At 39.7% G+C, this 17,868-nt stretch overlaps 1 protein-coding gene across 9 annotated transcripts in view; it reads left to right on the plus strand.

The window, feature by feature from the left end:
* The window catches only part of CTNND2 (catenin delta 2), a 676,745-nt gene that overhangs the window by 482,883 nt on the left and 175,994 nt on the right, over positions 1–17,868 (plus strand). For all 9 annotated transcript variants that reach the window (XM_086740367.1, XM_086740369.1, XM_086740370.1 and 6 more), the window contains one exon: positions 16,789–16,921. In XM_086740367.1, the coding sequence (XP_086596493.1) occupies positions 16,789–16,921 (133 nt within the window). The remainder of the gene's footprint in view (positions 1–16,788; positions 16,922–17,868) is intronic.

The raw sequence follows: 17,868 nt of genomic DNA on the forward strand, positions 1-17,868 counted from the left end.
CCCGTGCGACCCAAAGAGATGTATCCCAGAGTCCTGAGGGAACTGGCAAATGAAGTTGCCAAGCCACTGTCCATCATATTTTAGAAACAGTGGCAGTCCAGTGAGGTTCCCGCTGACTGAAAAAGGGGAAACATAATCCCATTTTTAAAAAAGGAAGAAAAGGAAGACCCAGGGAACTACAGGCCAGTCAATCTTACCTCTGTGCCTGGCAAGGTCATGGAGCAGATTTTCCTGGAAAACATGCTAAGGCACATGGAAAATAAGGAGATCATTGGTGACAGCCAGCATGGCTTCACTAAGGGCAAATTGTGCCTGAGAAATTTGGTGGCCTTCTATGATGACATTACAGTGTTGGTGGATAAGGGAAGAGTAACTGATGTCATCTACTTGGACTTGTGAAAAGCGTTTGACACTGCCCCACACATCTTTGTCTCAGAACTGGAGAGACATGGATTTGATGGATGGAACACTCAGTGGATAAGGAGTTGGCTCGATGGCTGCACTCAGAGAGTGATGGTCAATGGTTCGATGTCCAAGTGGAGACCAGTGATGAGTGATGTTCCTCAGAGGTCAGTATTGGGCCCAGCCCTGTTCAACATTTTTTTCAGTGACATGGACAGTGGGATAGAGTGCACCCTTAGCAAGTTTGGCGACAACACCAAGCTGTGTGGTGTGGTCAATACGCTGGAGGGAAGGGATGCCATCCAGAGGAACCTTGACAGGCTGGAGAGGTGCAAGCATGCAAACCTCGTGAAGGTCAACCAGGCCAAGTGCAATGTCCTGCACATGGGTCAGGGCAATGACAGGCACAAATACAGGCTGGGCAGAGAAGCGAGCAGCCTGGGCAGAGGACGAGCAGCCCTGAGGAGAAGGACTTGGGGGTATTCATTGATGAAAAACTCAACATGAGCCGGCAATGTGTGCTTGTAGCCGAGAATGCCAACTGCATCCTTGGCTGCATCAGAAGCAGCTTGGCCAGTAGGTCGAGGAAGGTAATTCTCCCCCTCTACTCTACTCTGGTGAGACACCACCTGGAGTACTGCGTCCGGCTCTGGAGCCCCCATCATAAGGAGGACATTGATCTGCTGGAGCGGGTCCAGAGGAGGGCCACAAAGATGATAAGAGGGCGGGAGCACCTCTTCTATGAGGACAGACTGAGAGAGCTGGGGCAGTTCAGTCTGGAGAAGAGAAGGCTCCCGGGAGACCTTGTTGTGGCCTTTCAATACTTAAAGAGGGCTTATAAGAAAGATGGGGACAGACTTTTTAACAGGACCTGTTGTGATAGGACAAGAGGTAGTGGTTTTGAACTAAAAGAGGGTAGATTCAGACTTGACATTAAGAAGAATTTTTTTTATGGACTGTGGCGGAACACTGGAACAGGTTGCCCAGAGAGGTGGTGAATGCCCCGTCCCTGGAAGCATTCAAGGCCAGGGTGGATGGGGCTCTGAGCAACCTGATCTGGTTGGAGGTGTCCCTGCTACTTGCAGGATGATTGGACTAGATGACCTTTAAAGGTCCCTTCCAACCCTAACCATTCTATTATTCTATCTGTAATTCATACTAACATGATTATGATACCATTATGTCTTGTGCCCTCCACAAAAGGTAAAATATTTTGGATCTCATTGTGTAGCAAATGAAGGTAGAGACTTTATTTGCTATGCATATCTAACTTCATTTTTCATGTTCATCAGTAAGCTGAAATTTGTGTTCAGTATGTTTTAAGGAAGAAAAGACGTAAGCGCTTACATGCTGGACACATACACACTAAATAATGCTTACAGCATTGCAGGTGCGTAGTTGTACCTCCATGTGAAAGACTGAAAGCGTTCAGGAGTTTGCCAACAAACATGTAATTTTATTTGTTCCAAAAATACCCATATATGCTGTACTTCTCAAACATCCACGAGTGTGAAAAGAAGGTTGCAAAACATTCTCTAAATTAATATCAGCTTCTGAGAAAATCTAATAAAGCTATTTGATTTGTGCATGTAACTTCATATATAGATATTCTGTGGGCATAGTATTTCTTCCATGGCCTTCAGAGTGAAAGAGTCTCCAGTATAAATTAAAGTAGTGGTTAAAAAGTGCGGTGTTAAACTGAAGTGTGTTGTGGTCTGAACTTCATTTGCAGTGTAGCCTACAAGAGCTTGCTGTATGGTCAGCTTTCTTTATGCTCAAATTAAAAAACATAGAAGAGGGAGATATTTTTATGAAACGGAGAAAAATCATTTTAATAATGTATATGGTAATTTTTCCACTAATAAATAAATATCACTAGATACAATATCCTCTGTTGCAGAACAGTTCTGCGGCTTTTCCACATTGAGTTTTAATGAAACTGGATATCAGTTTCATTTTTATCAGGTCATATCAAGAACAGAAGCTTCTATGTGAATTCATATTTACCATTAGAAGAAAACTTCTAAACTTCTAACTTCTAATGAACAGCAAGTATTGACATGAATCTAAAAAAATCTCAGACTTTTCCCACTCCCAGCCTCCCCTTGTGCAAATAGCACAGCTGAAAAATCTGTGAGCTTCCTTGTGTTTGAACTTGACTTTGAAATTTGCTACAGCAATTTGAAGTCCAAATTACAAAATCATAGATTTCTCCTAAGATGACCAAAAATGTAAAATTACAGATGTGTAAGAAACGTATTTATTCTGCTTGCAGACATCTGTGGCTATTAAGAAAGGAAAGGGAAAAAAAAAAAAAAATCAAAGGTTTCTTCTGTATCCTATGTGACAGGAGGTTGAATGTCAGCCTGGACAGATAGCAGAGCTCTTGGGTCTGTTCTGTGCAAGCATGCTCGTGTCTTCTGTAAAGCAGTTATGCTGTCCAGCCTTGATCCAAGTGTAACTCAGGGAAGGAGAGGGAAGGAAATAAATGGTTGTCAGTGTCTGTGAATGAGGGTTGATAGAGATGACTGGAACCAACTATCATTAGAGATTTCTAGCAAATGAACCCACTGTTCGTTTTTGAGAGCGTTTTAGAGGAAAATCTAATTTCTTAAGTGATAATCTAGTCAAAAGTGAATAGATTCATGTATTGTACACAGGCTGCATAAATTGCATGTATTACAGGATCAATGCTTAAGTCTTTAACCACAGTTTAAACTACTTTGAATGATAAACGTATCAGAAATTATTTTATAAACAACTCTGATACCAGTTGCTTAGTTGCGTGTAACCATGATCTGAGCTCGGTTGCTGAAGTCTGAGGCAGTCATTCATGTTAGAGCTGTAGGTTGTAAATACTGGGTGTTTTTAGAGCTGGAGTGGATGCTGTCAGCTGAACACGTAGGGGTGGTTTCAAAGTTGGAGGGAGTGGCATTGTCCTTTCAGCTTAAATAAGGCAATTGAGGGGAAAAAGGTTACCCAAAGTATGAAAAGGAATTAGCTTTGAGGTGAAAAAGGGAAAGGTGCAATGCACAGTCTGTACTTCTTGCAGTTGGCAGAATGTATTGCAGGGTATCACACACCAGCTACGTTCTTGGATCAATGAAGGTAGTGGGCACTGGAATTTAGTACATCAGGTGAAGAATCCCACCCAGAACATGTTACATAGAAATAGGTACAACTAAGTACCATGCAAGTAATTCATCCTTCTTCTGTAGGCAGTTGTACATCCACAGGCAGAGGAAAGATATTTGATAGACTGAGGCATGTATTTTCCCTTAATATATTCTAGTTTCAAAGACCTCTTTAAGACATTGATTCTGATTTCTAAATGACAGATCCTTGGCAGTATTTCTCTCATTTGTTAATAAGGGCAATTGCTCTGAATCAATTGTGTGATTATTTTCTGCAGTGGATTTATTAGGTATATACAGTGTTTCACAGTTCAGCTAGAAACATTTCTGCAGAAGTGCTATGCGGAACAGTCTGCAGCCTCATTCCTTCTGTCAAGGATAGAAGAGTCATATCCCAGATGTAACTCGATAGGATGGCAACTAAGAGAGGAGCTGGTTTTCCCTGTTCAAAGGATGTTTTTCTGTGAGTTGCATTTTACGGAGGTAAAACTGTCAAATATACATATGAGATGTCTATTTTACATTTATTTAAAATCTGCAACCTACTTCTGCCATAAACTCTGAGTATCATCCATGTAAAATATTTTTTCTCTGATTTAGCTTTTGCGTGGTTTTTTTTTGTTTTTTTTTTTAGATATGACACACTGTTATTGGTCTGGTTTTATTGCTAATAGAGCAGTTGAGGGTTGTGAATTTCCCTGATGTTGTACTGGTAGCACTGGTAGTACTTTCTGATAGTCTTATCTGTCCATTGATGAGCTCATCATTCTTCTGCTAGCTTTTGTGTCATTATGGAGACTCTGGGTTATTCTGTGGCCCAAACAGAACAGAAATGTTACCATGTGAGATACCCGGGTAGAAACCTTCCTTTCTCCTTTTACTCTTGCAAGCGCATAAGTACAGCCTTGTTTTCTGATTTAGTACTCTGAAAAGAGTATTATGCTTGTTAGTGCTTTGACTATAGGACCTGATTAAGACACCCTGTTAGAAACAGCAACAGCAAAAAAGAACCCTTTCTGAATGGGTGTGACAATTTTAATTTTTTTTTCCATTTATAGACTTTTTTTTTTTTTAGATCAACAAAACCTGAGATTGATTATGACATGAGGCCATCTTTAGCTTGGGCAGGTACAGCATATGTGCCAAATAGCAGGAGACTTATAGTCAGAAATTGGCTTTGATGGACCAGAAGGTCTCTTCTTGTCCCGTACTCCTCTGAAATGCTGTCCAGATCCTCTGCGTTTTATATTCTTGAAAAGCTTTTGCAGTCAGCTGACAGTGAACCGATGTATTTGGTTCAGAGAGTTGAAAACTAGGGATGAGGATTTAATAGTGGCTCCTCTAACTTCTGCCAATTTTTTTTTTTATTTTTCCCCTGGGAGAAATGCACGTAAGTGCTGTTTCTCTTTACGCATGCCTAACATGAAGATGATGATATCTATGTACTGAACTAGGAGAGTTCCCTAGAATTTCTGCAGTGCTTTGAAGTAGATGAAAAGCATGTGATGGGAAGCAGCAATAATATTTGAGTGTCAGTACTCATTACTGGTGGATATTTTCCCTTCCATCCAACATCTTTCCATTTGAGCGATTTTTTAACAATTTTGACTTGTTTGTTATTGATCCCATGAACTTTCTGTCTCATGAGTGTCAAGTATATCTTGCATTATTACACTGTTTTGAGATACATCAAGCTAGCATGCAGGAGACCGTGTTTTTTTATGCTTAATGAAAACTGAAATAAGCAAAGAAAAGCCATTGGTCTATATATTTCCCTTTGACAAGAAGATCGAATTCAAGTGCATTTACAGAATTGTACAGCTTGCAAGTTTAATGAACAGAATTAGTTCTGCTTCTCAAAAAGGTTGAATAGGAGCCTAGTTGTAAGGAAAGAAAATGAGAACAGTTTGTTGTGCTATTTTTTTCTAATTTGGTATTAGAAATTTATGTGGGTTTTTCTCTTAGCTTTACAGGCTTGGTGTTTGAGTACTTCAGGGCAAATTCAGGACCTTATCAATTTGTATGATATTTTGAGTCACCTTTAAGTTTTATTGTTTAATATTAATTATTTAAGCATCAAAAAAATTGTCTACTTTGAAGAGTTTACTGTGCTCAGAAAGACAGGGAGTACTGCAAAGCATTTGGCAGATAAGAATGATGCCATGTATGTGTGGATATAACGTGAGAGTTGCTGCCATGCAGCGACACAGTCAGTAAATAATGCACTCGATGGAGTAATCACTAAGGACTGAGATATCACAAGATATCTAGGATTAATACTTTCTAATACTTCAGATTGGCACCCTTTCCTTGCCCTCATCTCCGCTGTAAAAAGTATTTCTACAGCCTGTGCTGAACTGTACGCACTGTTGCATTTCCTGTCGTCTGCTGTTTGCACATATAGAAAATACTCAGTTTCTGGTTGTAATGCTCCCTCCTTTCCCATGGCAGGCTGCAGGTTACCCAAATGTCGATCTGCCCATGCTTTTTATTTGCAATTAGGAGGGATACATCCAGTTTGATTGCTTTTTTATTTCCTCAAACCTGAAAAGGCTTGATTTTCCATCATCCCTCCTGGAGAAGGGTAGAAGCAGTTCTCCTCTCGCTGCCATGCAACTCGGAGGTTGTGCTGGGGCCAGAAGCTTGATCAAACAAAGCAACTGTGAGAGACAGTCCATGTGTTGTCACATCAGTTATCATGAAACTCATTGTGCTTAATAATATGACATTAAAAGCTTCGACTAGAGGGAGGTGGAGTGCCCCCAAACCTTTTGGGAACTTCTGTGGTAGTAGTTATGTTGAAAAATAACATAGATGCTCTGAGGCTTTCAGGTGTGTTGTGTGTGCCAGCTTCCTCTCCTGCAGAGGAGCATGGTTTGAGTGGTTAACATTGGTGCTGTTAGGCTAATGCTAAATTGTTCCTGCTGCTTTTTACTCTCTTTTTTATAGCTACAATGGTTGCGTGTCTTTTTGCATGTGGGGAAATAAAATAAATGTCTCTCTAAAGTATTCCTCCCATTTTCATAGGAAAAACAGGATTTTGTGAAGTAGCATTTGTTCTTTGGAAAGCATGTGTTTCTACATGGCCAAATGGGAGCAGGACCTCATAAGCTTTTTTGTCCTGTTGTTGAAGTACAGAAAGGCTTAAGAGCTTCTGAATGGGAACACTAGTTCTAGAAAATGAGATAATTTTGATTTACAGGTCCCCAGAGACAGCAAATCTATCAAACCTCAGAGAAAGGCATTAAAGTAAATGACTGTGTCTGACAAAGTAAGTCAATGACACAGTCAAGGCTGGGATCCCTTAGGTCTGTCTACTGTTTTAATCTCCTGTCTGTGTTTCCACCTTTCTGATCCATGAGGAAAGCATATCCACATCTGTAAGAGCTGTTCAGCCAGTGAATGACATTTCACAGTCTTATGAAATCTTCTGTGTGAAGTGTGAACTCCTGTAGACAGAGAAGCAAACGTAAACTGGTCTCTCGGGGAAGAGTTAACTTGGCATATTTTCACAGCTGCAATGTATTAAGCTACTGTAAGACCTTTCTGTAGTAGGGGGTCAGAAAAATGTTATGCATTTCAGGGAGAAAGAAGATACATTAGGCAGCTTAAAGACATCTTGATAGCTTACCTAAATTGTTTCATGCTCACCTTTGCAGAAGCAGTCCCTGTATGTGCAAACGCCTGGAGAGGAAGAGAGAAAACAAGATTTTCAAGACTGTTTCAGCTCAGCAGCCCCAAAAGATGAATACTACTTTCTAACAACAACAAAATAAATAAATAAATAAACAAAACAAACAGTAAAAATGGCAAAACTAAAGATATTCTAAAACACTGAAGTCCCTAATTTTTCTCTGCGCGTTACCCCACAGTCTAGAGAAGAGATAACATACCAGCCACGGCAGGGTATAGCTACCTCAGGACTCAGGCAACTTTTTTCTTAAAAGCTCCCTCATTGGGAGCAAGTGTATTAAATGTTTATAGGTCAGTACCGATAGCGTGAAATATTATTCCATTAAAGTTCATACATATATTTCAATTAAAAAGAGATTTGTAAATTAAGTCAGAGTAACCTTGAGCTGGTAAGTCTTTTACCTTTGAGTGTGATTGTGTGGTATTGGAGGCAGTAACCTAGAGCTGTAAATACTACCCGTGGACCAGTGTCATCAGATAATCTTTAGTCAGCTGTGTCATCTTTCAGATCTTTTGCTCTTAAATTAAAATATTCAGGAATAGACAGTTCAGCTCCGGATTGTTTTTGTTACATTGAGATAATTCTCATCTTGGCTCTTCACAAGCCCACTTCTTACGGTTTTTGTATTTTAAAATCTAAGTGGCAGATATTAATGTAAAAACAGAAGAGTGGTGCCTTATCAGAGAACATATAAAGGATGCAAAGGCAGAACTGCAAGAGGGTATATTTTGTGTTGTGCAACTCAGTTTTAGCCCTTTGCTGTATCAGAGAGGTGATTTTTTAAAGTGCTAGATTAGCCCTGAGATCTATTCAGGACCTGGGACATGCTGAACATCTCCATCACTTCATGGCAGAGCTGAGCAGGAATCCTGTACACCTGCCACAGCACATCCTCCTCTGCACCTCATTAGTAGACACAAATACATTGCAAAAATTGTATTTGTGATGAATCTGTGTAAGCACTACTGCATATTGGTTGTAGTTGAGACCACATCGAAGCATAAAACAAGGGAAATGTCATAGCCCAAGAGCAGCATCCAGGTTTTCGGCAGGATTGCCGAATGTTTGTACAGCTGTTTTACATTCAACTGTGCTAAATTTGAAATGTAGGGAAGATGTAAGCTACATGCTTAACTAAAAAGAAAGTACGTATTGAAGTGCAGTCAAATGTTGTTGACTGCTCATGTATTATACACATAAATATTTACATGGTACATTGCCGGAATGCAAAGTGTTGCCCATTTGCATCAGGGAAATTATTGATCCAGTAAGGTGGACCCAGGTATGGCAGACAGTGTCCTAACACTGCGTATACTAACAGGTCACAGTATACCTGGGTTAGTAGGTTGGATGTGTTACTCAAATGAAAATCAGTATCTGTTGGGCCAAGCGTATCTTTCAAATGTTTGCCTACTCAAGTGCTGACAAGCTCTGAAATCAACTTTTCCCGTAGCTCAAGTGTCATTAGAGTCTGTGGTGAAATGCTTCCTCCTCTTTCTGATTCAATTTATACCAATTGTACAGTTTTTTGCCGGCAAATCAAATTTACAGTTGTGCATATATTAAAAAAAATTAAGCAACCCGGCAATGAAGAAGTTATTGCAGTCACTTTTTAATGTTACAAAGCCTTTTGGCAAGCACTCTGCTCTAACAACAGCAGCTCTTCAGAAAGTGTTAAGAACTCCATTAGAGAAGGAAGGAAATGGTGAAGATTTGTGACATTCAAGAGTTGCAGGTTTGGTGAGATGCGTACATTTACTCTGATTGTGTGACACTGGCTGCATTTGCATCAGTCATATGGAACACCCCACACAGGCTGCAGTTTTCAGGTTGGAATAAATAATAACGTAGATGGATTTCTTTGTTTCATTAGAACTTACACTTTTTATTCATAGAAGATACATCTATGGTGCCTTTGCTCTATCCTTACCTCTGATGCTTCCGAATTTAGCCTGTATCCGATTATTTTGTTCCTAACTTTTCCAGTACTCTAGGTTTGGTTCATCTTTCTTGAAAGGACAAAATAGAAGTAGAGGGAGCTCTCTGCTTACAGTTCATTGCTGCCCTAAGGGGTTTGTGTTAGGCCCAAACCTGCTGTTACTACATCTTGTGGATGTATGTTGTTTTTATCAGCGTGGAGCTGAAGATGACTGTGATCTTGCTTGTTGTTATACACTTCTTCAGCCAAGTTTGACTAGAGGAGACAATATAGTGAAGAATTTTGAGGTTATTCCAAGGTGAGTGGAACAGAGATTGACATCTCTGTATATTTCCTACAATTGTGTGCTAAAGGTACCCAATAGTCATGTGTTACATTTTCAAAGCAAATATAGTAGTTCTGCCTCCTCTTTAACTGTAGCAGATCATCCAGACCGGACTGAAAAATCTGTGTATATGTATGTGCTTGCATATGGTGGTGTTTGAAAAAGGGAAAATATTTTAAGGAAATCCTTCAAGTTTAACTCTAAATAAATTAAGTGTAATGAGTATGTGTGCGCTTTTGTTTGACCAATTGTCACAGACTCACAGAAAGAAAATGAGGGAACAAGATGTTAGATGGCTTCTTCCTCTTTATATTACATATATACATATATATACATATATTACATTATATTAATCCCCTGTCTATGGGTTTTGTTTAGGTATTTTGGGGTTTTTTTTTACCAGTGTGTTGGTTTTGTTTAGTTGAGGCGGGGGGGGGGGGGGGCGGGGCACGGTGGTAGCTTCTGCAAGAAGCTGCTAGAAATTGTTTCCCGTTTGTCCAGTGGACTCAGTCGGGCCTAGGGCGGACCCGCTGCTGGCCAAGGCTGAGCTAACTGGTAGCAGAATGTTCCGTGATAACGCCTCTGCGATAATGTATTTAAGAAGAGGAAAACAAAAAAAAAAGAGATGTGAAGAAGCTGAAGTGGGGGCAGAGAGGGGGAGGCACGAGCCTTGTGGGCCTTGTCCTCATCCTCTGGCCTCCCACCAGGCGGCCATCTGAGCCCAACTCGGCCCGTCCTGGCTGCAAGAAGTGGAGAGGAGATGAGGTGTGAAGAGAACCTGAGAGGCATCTGCCAGCCTGTTGCGAAGAATTTTTTATTGTGAGGGGAATGGCTGCAGACACCAAGGTTGGTGAAGAAGGAGGGGGAGGAGTAATGCTGCTCCCGGCAGAGATTCCCCTGCAGCCTGTGGTGCAGCCCATGGTGAGGCCGGCTGTCCCCCTGCAGCCTATGGAGGCCCACGGAGGAGCAGAGATCCACCTGCAGCCCGTGGAGGACCGCGTGGCAGAGCAGGCAGATGCCTGAAGGAGGCTGTGGCCCTTGGAGGGCCTGTGCTGGGGCAGCCTGTTCCTGAGGGACTGCACTCCCTGGAAAAATGACCCACGCTGGAGCAGTTCATGAAGGACTGTAGCCTGTGGGAGGGATCCCACAATGGAGCAGGGGAGGAATGTGAAGAGTTCTTCCACCGAGGAGGAAGGAGTGGCATAAAGTGACCAGTGATGAACTGACCGCAACCTCCATTCCCTTTTCCCTCCTGTGCCACTCAGGGGGAGGAAGGAGGGTAGAGATAATTGAAATGAAGTCAAGCTGGAGAAGAAGAAGGGGTGGGGGAAAGTTGCTTTGTTCTCTTTCTCAGTATCCTGCTTTGGTTTTAATAATAATAAGTAATAGTAATAATAATAATAATAAAAAATCGTTTTCCCTAAGTCAAGTCTGTTTTGCCCATAACAGTAACTTGAATGATCTCTCCCTGTCCTTATCTCAAACCTCGAGGTTTTTTTCTTATATTATCTCTCCCCCATTCCCTTGGAGGGTGGAGGAGTGAGTGAGAGACTGTGTAGCTTGGTCCTGAGCAGGGCTAAGCCAGTTAAGTTTTAACATCTTGTCTCTGTTTTTTTTTTGAATGTACTAAGATAAAGTCCTTAGAGATTCCTGTAGTATTGGTATATTCCCTTCCAAATACTTTTAATAGAAGTAAATTTCTCACTTTAAACATGGGAGGTAGTTCTTTCTTTGATCTTCTCTTGGCTCTTGATTAGTTCTCCTTCTGTTTGATCCTAAACTACATGTAGCTTGTTTTTTTTCCTAGTACTACCAGAAAACCATTCTCACAGCTCTCCTTTCAGAAACCAGGCAAAAGAGATTTTCAGCCTTTATTGAATTTTTGGGAGGAGAGGGGAAAAGCAAACAGAATGGTATATACCTGTAGTTCAGAGTTCAGCAAAAAGTCTTGTAGACTGGCATTAGCAATGCCACAATGTATATGAGTTAGAAATCTCTGACAGATTATCCTTAGTTCAGATTGTATTGTCTTTGCCTTTGAGCATTGAGCACTTCACATATGAAAACGTCTCCTTCGCTAGTGAAGACTGTCTCACATACACTCATGCATATTAAGACAGGCAGGCACATACCAACCAGTCTGGTTTAAACATACATTTTTGTAAGAAATAGATCTAAAAATTGTGCTTTCTCTTTCTTTAATAAATGTTTGGTGGTAGTTCAGTCTTTGTCAAGCATATGGTTCTTTATAACAGGCATCTTCACAGTGCTGCCTCTGGGGAATGCTGCTGAGACGGGAATAGCTCTGGGTGTCACTGCTTGCCTGTGCCAACTGCTTGATCAGATGTGAATGTTCTGCTCTAATAATGTAAATCAGAAATAAGAACCCAAGCTCTCATGAGATTCACTGTGACCAATGGATGGAGAGTAGACAGAGCCATCACATCTGCTTCTCCAGTGCTGTGTAGAAACAACTGGTATCCTTAGTTACCAACTAGAGACCTATGCTTTTAAAACTTATTTTGTAGCCTTTTTAGAATCAGTGCAGATATAGATGTAGCAGAAATTTTAATTTTGCTTTTCTGTGTGTCATTAGCATGTGCAGTAGTGGAAAAAGAAAATTCCGGCATAATTCAAGCAAATATTCAGATGCAGTACATACTCTGTATTTAGCAGCACCTTTAAGTGATCCCACATAGCCAGTGTGCTCAGCTGGGTTACTAACAATCTCTCCTAAATCTACATCTCCTTTACTTTCTGAGATGTGTATGCGATACAGTGACAGGAGCAGGAATTGGTTTTGATGCAATACTCGCTGTACCCAAGTGAGTTTGGAATTCTTGGTGCTACTGCTTCTGCTGCTCAGTTTCAGAGTTGTTATGTCTCATGCCCAGCTCCTTTTGATTCTCCTCAGTTTTTCACAGATAAAGTGTAGCCTATCGTGATATTCTAGGCATACATATTGCCAACTTACATATAACTCAGTATTCCCCTTTGGGTCCTCTTCCACCTCTGGAACAGTAGCCTGCTGTAACCCATGGAACCTCTGCCTTAGTTAGTCACCACTTCAAGCAGAAACCTTCTCCAGGATTGAAAATGAGATCAATACTATATTCCTAGAGCACAGTTTCCATCAAAGGAGAAGGTAGAACACCTTGACGTGCTTTGGTCAGTCTCCTCAAATGAGGACGCTTCCTGGAAATAATGCACTTTTAGGAGCTGCCGAAATATTTGGAGTGCACAGCAAATGCTGCTTTCCAGATGAAGCTGTGAAGTTCTTGCACAGCTGTGATTCTCTTGTGGAAAAACCCACACCACCACCACTAGAAGCCTTTAGCTGACCTGAACAGCTTAGTGTGAGTATTCCAAGGGCGATAGCAGAAGAGCTTGAAAGTACAGATGCTAGCTTACTCTTCATTTTTGGATCAACTACACAGATACTATTTGAGAGCATTCTCAAAAACTGCGTACCACGCACCTCCTCAGATTTACTCCAGCCTTCTGGCTTGTTTCACCATCTGTGGATCTCCTCACTCAAATTTTGTAAGCATGGGGATGCTAATAAAGGGCACAGCGTTTGCTGGTGTTTCTTTAGGATCTTTAATACAGTTTCAAGTTTTGCTTAATTTAATTTATAATTTTACTGCAGAGTAGATCCTCATATGTTGCCAGTTTTACTGATTTCCTTGTGGCACGGTATCAGATGTTTAACAGAAGTGGAAGTAGATTTGATTTTCATTATCCTTCTCCCTTCCTTAATCTGACCCTTATCTTCATCAAGTACTGACCCTACTACTGCTTTTTATTGGTAGGCAGTAAAAGATACTTTTCTATCTAATTTCAATTACCTTTCCAGGGTGCAACCCAGTTTATTCCAGCTCTTGACTTTTTCAACATGCCTTCCTTCCTTCCTAGGTTTGTTTTTTTTTTCCTTACTTTTTGTTTGGCTCTCTATTTTCATATGTGTTTTTTTGTCATATAGGTGTGCTTGGAGCCACGGCTCAAAAATTCCCCCATATCTATGCAAAATGTTCCAGATAGTTCTGTGCCTTTGTCTTCAAGAAATTCCAGTCCTCTTCCCTTCTCAAGACTTCTACCAATTGACTTCATGAAGTAGCCTTCCTAACTTTTCTTAATTAAGCCAAACTAAAAACAAAATAATCAATATTTAAATTTTTCAAGTAAATGTTAATAGAGCTGCAAGCTTGCTGTTCTAAAAAAAAAGAAAGTCCTCTCTTTCTCTAGGTTACTTTTTTTTTCCACCTATAAGAGACTTGTATAAAACAAATAAAAAATTTAAACCCCTGGAAACTAGTCCTTCATGCCCTGAAGGCTGCTAAAATTACCACAATTATTCAAGCAGCCTTAACTGTTGACAGAAGTTTTTGTTTGTTTTATATAGCTACTGTATTTCATTTAGAAACTACCAAAAATATAATCATCTTAGAGACCATCTGCTTGAAATGACAGTGCATACTGAGGCTAAATTTTTAAACTTTTTTTTCCCTGCTTTGTTCATTATCTCTTCTAAAACTGGTTACGTGACAAACTCAGTATTCCTTGCTAAGGGTTTATTTTCTGAATTAATTTTCTACTTATGTCCAATGTACACACAACCATTTCCAACAAGTATTGGTACATCACTTATTTGCTAACCTTTCTTCTGGGAGATCAGAGGGGAAAAGTAGGCACAGCCTTGTTTTCATGTGTAAATACCATGTCAAGACTGCAAGTTCATCAGAAGAATTAACTGTACCTTACATGAAGGGACCTTTTCCTTTTGCTCCCTCATTGCCTTTTCTGGCCTGGATTCAAGGACAAGAGGAAGAAGAACCTGACCTGGTTGTCGTGCTCCATGGTGTACTGCTCTAAATAACAGCCTTTTTGTTTCTTTTCTGTTCAAGTAATACACATATTAGTATGGTGGAAATTTCCTGTGGGAGAGAATTTGGTGATAGAAGTTCCAGCACTTTGAAGTATAGCTACTTGGTGTAAAACAACTCATTTCAAGTGTTCCCTCTTGTTGTCTTGTCATACAAGCTGTTTTCTTCTGGTATTTTGTATCCTCTCCAAAACATCAGCACCTGCACTTGGCATCTAGGATGGAAAATCAGAATAAATTAGAAGTGAAGCTGGGATAATTAATTTGTCCTCAATAAGGTTAGCTGGTTGGGGGTTTTAATTTTTTTTTTTCCTTAAATATTTTCTGGAAGATGACTTTGGTTGGCTGAGAGTCATGTATGTAGGAGACAGGTCTAATGTGTCTGAAGAACATGTTAACATGTGTTAACATGGTTAACTGTAAGAAAGCAAGTACGACAGGAAGGAAGCACGTTAGATAACATTGTTTCTGCCACCTCTGTTAATTTATAATTTGTTTATGGGTTTGTACTGCCCATTCTTAAACAGAAGTAAGTGCTTAACTAAAGAATCACTTCCTTTTCACCTGTTAACAGAGTCATGGTAAGCTGATATACACAGAAAATGTGGTGTTTGCCATCTTTGGCTAATGAAGTTTCTAGCCGTCCCTGATACTCTTTACAGTGTTGTCTGACTTTTCAAAATATATTCTTTCTGAACATATGCAAAAAGTTTCTTGTAGAAGCTTCCCAACAGTCTATGTCATCTGAAGATTCATTGGAATAGTCCAGATGTAATTTGTTATTACATCTTCATGGTTTCTTTGCATTAAACACTTAGTGTGAAATTTAATATTAATGAGTTAACATCTGTTTTGTCAGAAGAGAAATAGGCGATGAAATTCTGAGTGTGTTTTTTTACATCACCTGTTTATATTCTGGATCTTCATAAAGATACAACTGTAATGACAACTCTCAATCTGGCAAATGTCCCATATGAGAAGAAAACAGACAATACCTCTGTTCTGTAGTAAATAATTATTATTGTAAAATTAGTCTTTCACTGATGTGTCTTGGAGACCTGTTGTACTTGCAGTGTGATGCCTGATTTTACTTGAGACAGACTGTAGAGCTACTGTAAGCATTACTCACACAGATGAATTGTCCCAGTGACGTACAAACACTTGGCCTCAATGCAGCAGAATCCCCATAATTTCTGAAGGAAGCTAATTGTAAGGAATATTTTTTCAGATATTATACCTTGACTCTGCAAGAGCTCTTGTGGGTTTTTTTGGCAATGAACCCCCAGGTGACCATGGTAACTGCAACAGAGAACCTACGAGCTTTTCCACAAGTCACCTCTTCCCTCTAATTTCCCTCTATTAGCTGGTGCATGTAGCATTAGATGGAAGATGGTGAAAATATTTATATGGCACAAAAAATTAGCTCTTTGGGAAAAGGCATGTGAGAGTTAAGTATCTCCTGCAGAGTGACTGTGTACATGTCTGGCTCTTGGGACAGAGAGTCCAAAGCCATATTCATGAATGATTTTACCCTTAAACACAGAGGAGAAAAATTTACCTGAAGTGACAGATTGATTTTAAGTTCAGTTCTGGAAGCTGCAGAATACCTGCTGAGATTTGTTCAACATATTTGGATTCCGTTGTTTCGTTTGATACTAATGGTGTTTCGTGCTTCATTGGATTAAAGAAAAGTGCAAAAACCAAGTCTTTGTATCTGCTAGCTGCTTCAGATTGAGTAGTGTGAATGAAGATTTAAAAGTACTCTGATGTAAAAGTGTACGTTGTATAATTGTTAAATTACAGAATCACAGAAGGGCTGAGGTTGGAAGGGACCTCTGGAGGTCATCTGGTCCAAGCCTCTGCTCAAGCAGGGCCAGAACTGTATAGTTTTACGTTGAGCATGGAACGTATCTGGAAAAAAAAAACTAAAAGACAAATTAGGTCATTGCTTTCTATACGAGATAGTACTTTTTATCAAATAAAGATTGCAATAAGTAAAAAGGATTTTTTGACAAACTAGCATTTCATAGCAAAGCATTTGTGTTTCTGATTCTAACCTCCCTATTTTCATTTTAATAAAGAAAGTATAACAGTATAACCATGTATCTTCTTTCTTTTCTTATATTAAGATTTCACATAGCCATTTTAATTTAGGAAACTTTAGCAGTTGAAGACCTATTTCCATAAAGTTATTTACTGTAATTATACTTTATATTACCTTTCTTTTTTTTTCAGAGAAGTACAGTTTAGAATGAAAAATAGCTTCATATTTGATTTAATGTTTGCTTTGAGAATAATGGGAAAAAATATTTTACTTAGATAGATCGTTCTTCTTTGTTGGCCTAACTGTTGCCACATTTATCCACTAATAGCAGAATTTTTGATGAAACTTTCTTGTTTGTTTTTGCACAGAGAGTTCGGATGGCGAGATCCAGAGCTTCCAGAAGTTATACAAATGTTACAGCATCAGTTTCCCTCTGTACAGTCCAATGCTGCAGCCTACTTACAACATCTCTGTTTCGGAGACAATAAAATAAAAGCAGAGGTAAGATTTATAAATTGTTTTTTCAACAGTGATGCTGTCTGTCATTTATTGTCACCAATTATTTATACATACTTTAAAAAGAGTTACAAAAGAAATCATATATGTATGTCTGGACCCATTTTACTCAAGCTTTCACTGAAGTCATTTCTTACCATTACAGAAAGTGAAAAACATAAAATATTATTGTCACACATTTTTTGTTTGGTTTTGAGTATTTTGATTGATTGCATACTGTTTGAACACTGTATCAGTATTTGTTCAGTAAACAGCTAATGGTATAGTCTTGATCCTACTGAATCATATGGGAATTTTCTTAGGATTTTCAAAGACAGGTGTTTGTACACTGAATACAAACAGGGAAGATGAAAATTAAGAAAAAGGATTCTGAATCAAAGCTTGCTTTAATGTATAATGGTGTGAATAGAGTTTAATTTCACTGGGTTTGCAGCTTGAACTGTGATCATTGGTCTATGATCTTGAAATTCAGTACAGATTGTATCTAAAATGTAATTCAAACAGCAATATAGACTTTGTTCTGTACCTGTAGCTGATCAGTACTTCTTGCTTGCTTGTTCCCTGTGGTTAATGGGACCAGTTCAGCTTTTGGCACAAGTTAAAACAGAAGGAAGGCAGCTCTTAGGGATCTGACGAATGCGCAGAAGTCAATTAAAATTGAATGAGTGAAGCTGTTACCAGCCCCAGCTGCATCCCCTGGCCCTCTCAGAGATACTGCTAATCAGGAGCATGTGGTGTTCACATAAACCTGTGTGTGTACTGCCATCTTTTAGCCTGGCATGTAAAGGTAAACTGAGATCAGGATCTGCTATTGCTTATTTGTCAGAACTGTGCAGTGATGCTGGCTTGCTAGTGCTTCATTATCCTCACCCTCAACACACACCATTCCATGGGCTTGTCCGGCTATAGCAACTTTCCCTTCCAGGCTTTTT

This window comes from Chlamydotis macqueenii, chromosome 2, assembly GCF_036417535.1.
Source record: "Chlamydotis macqueenii isolate bChlMac1 chromosome 2, bChlMac1.mat, whole genome shotgun sequence".
In the NCBI taxonomy this organism is placed as follows: domain Eukaryota; kingdom Metazoa; phylum Chordata; class Aves; order Otidiformes; family Otididae; genus Chlamydotis; species Chlamydotis macqueenii.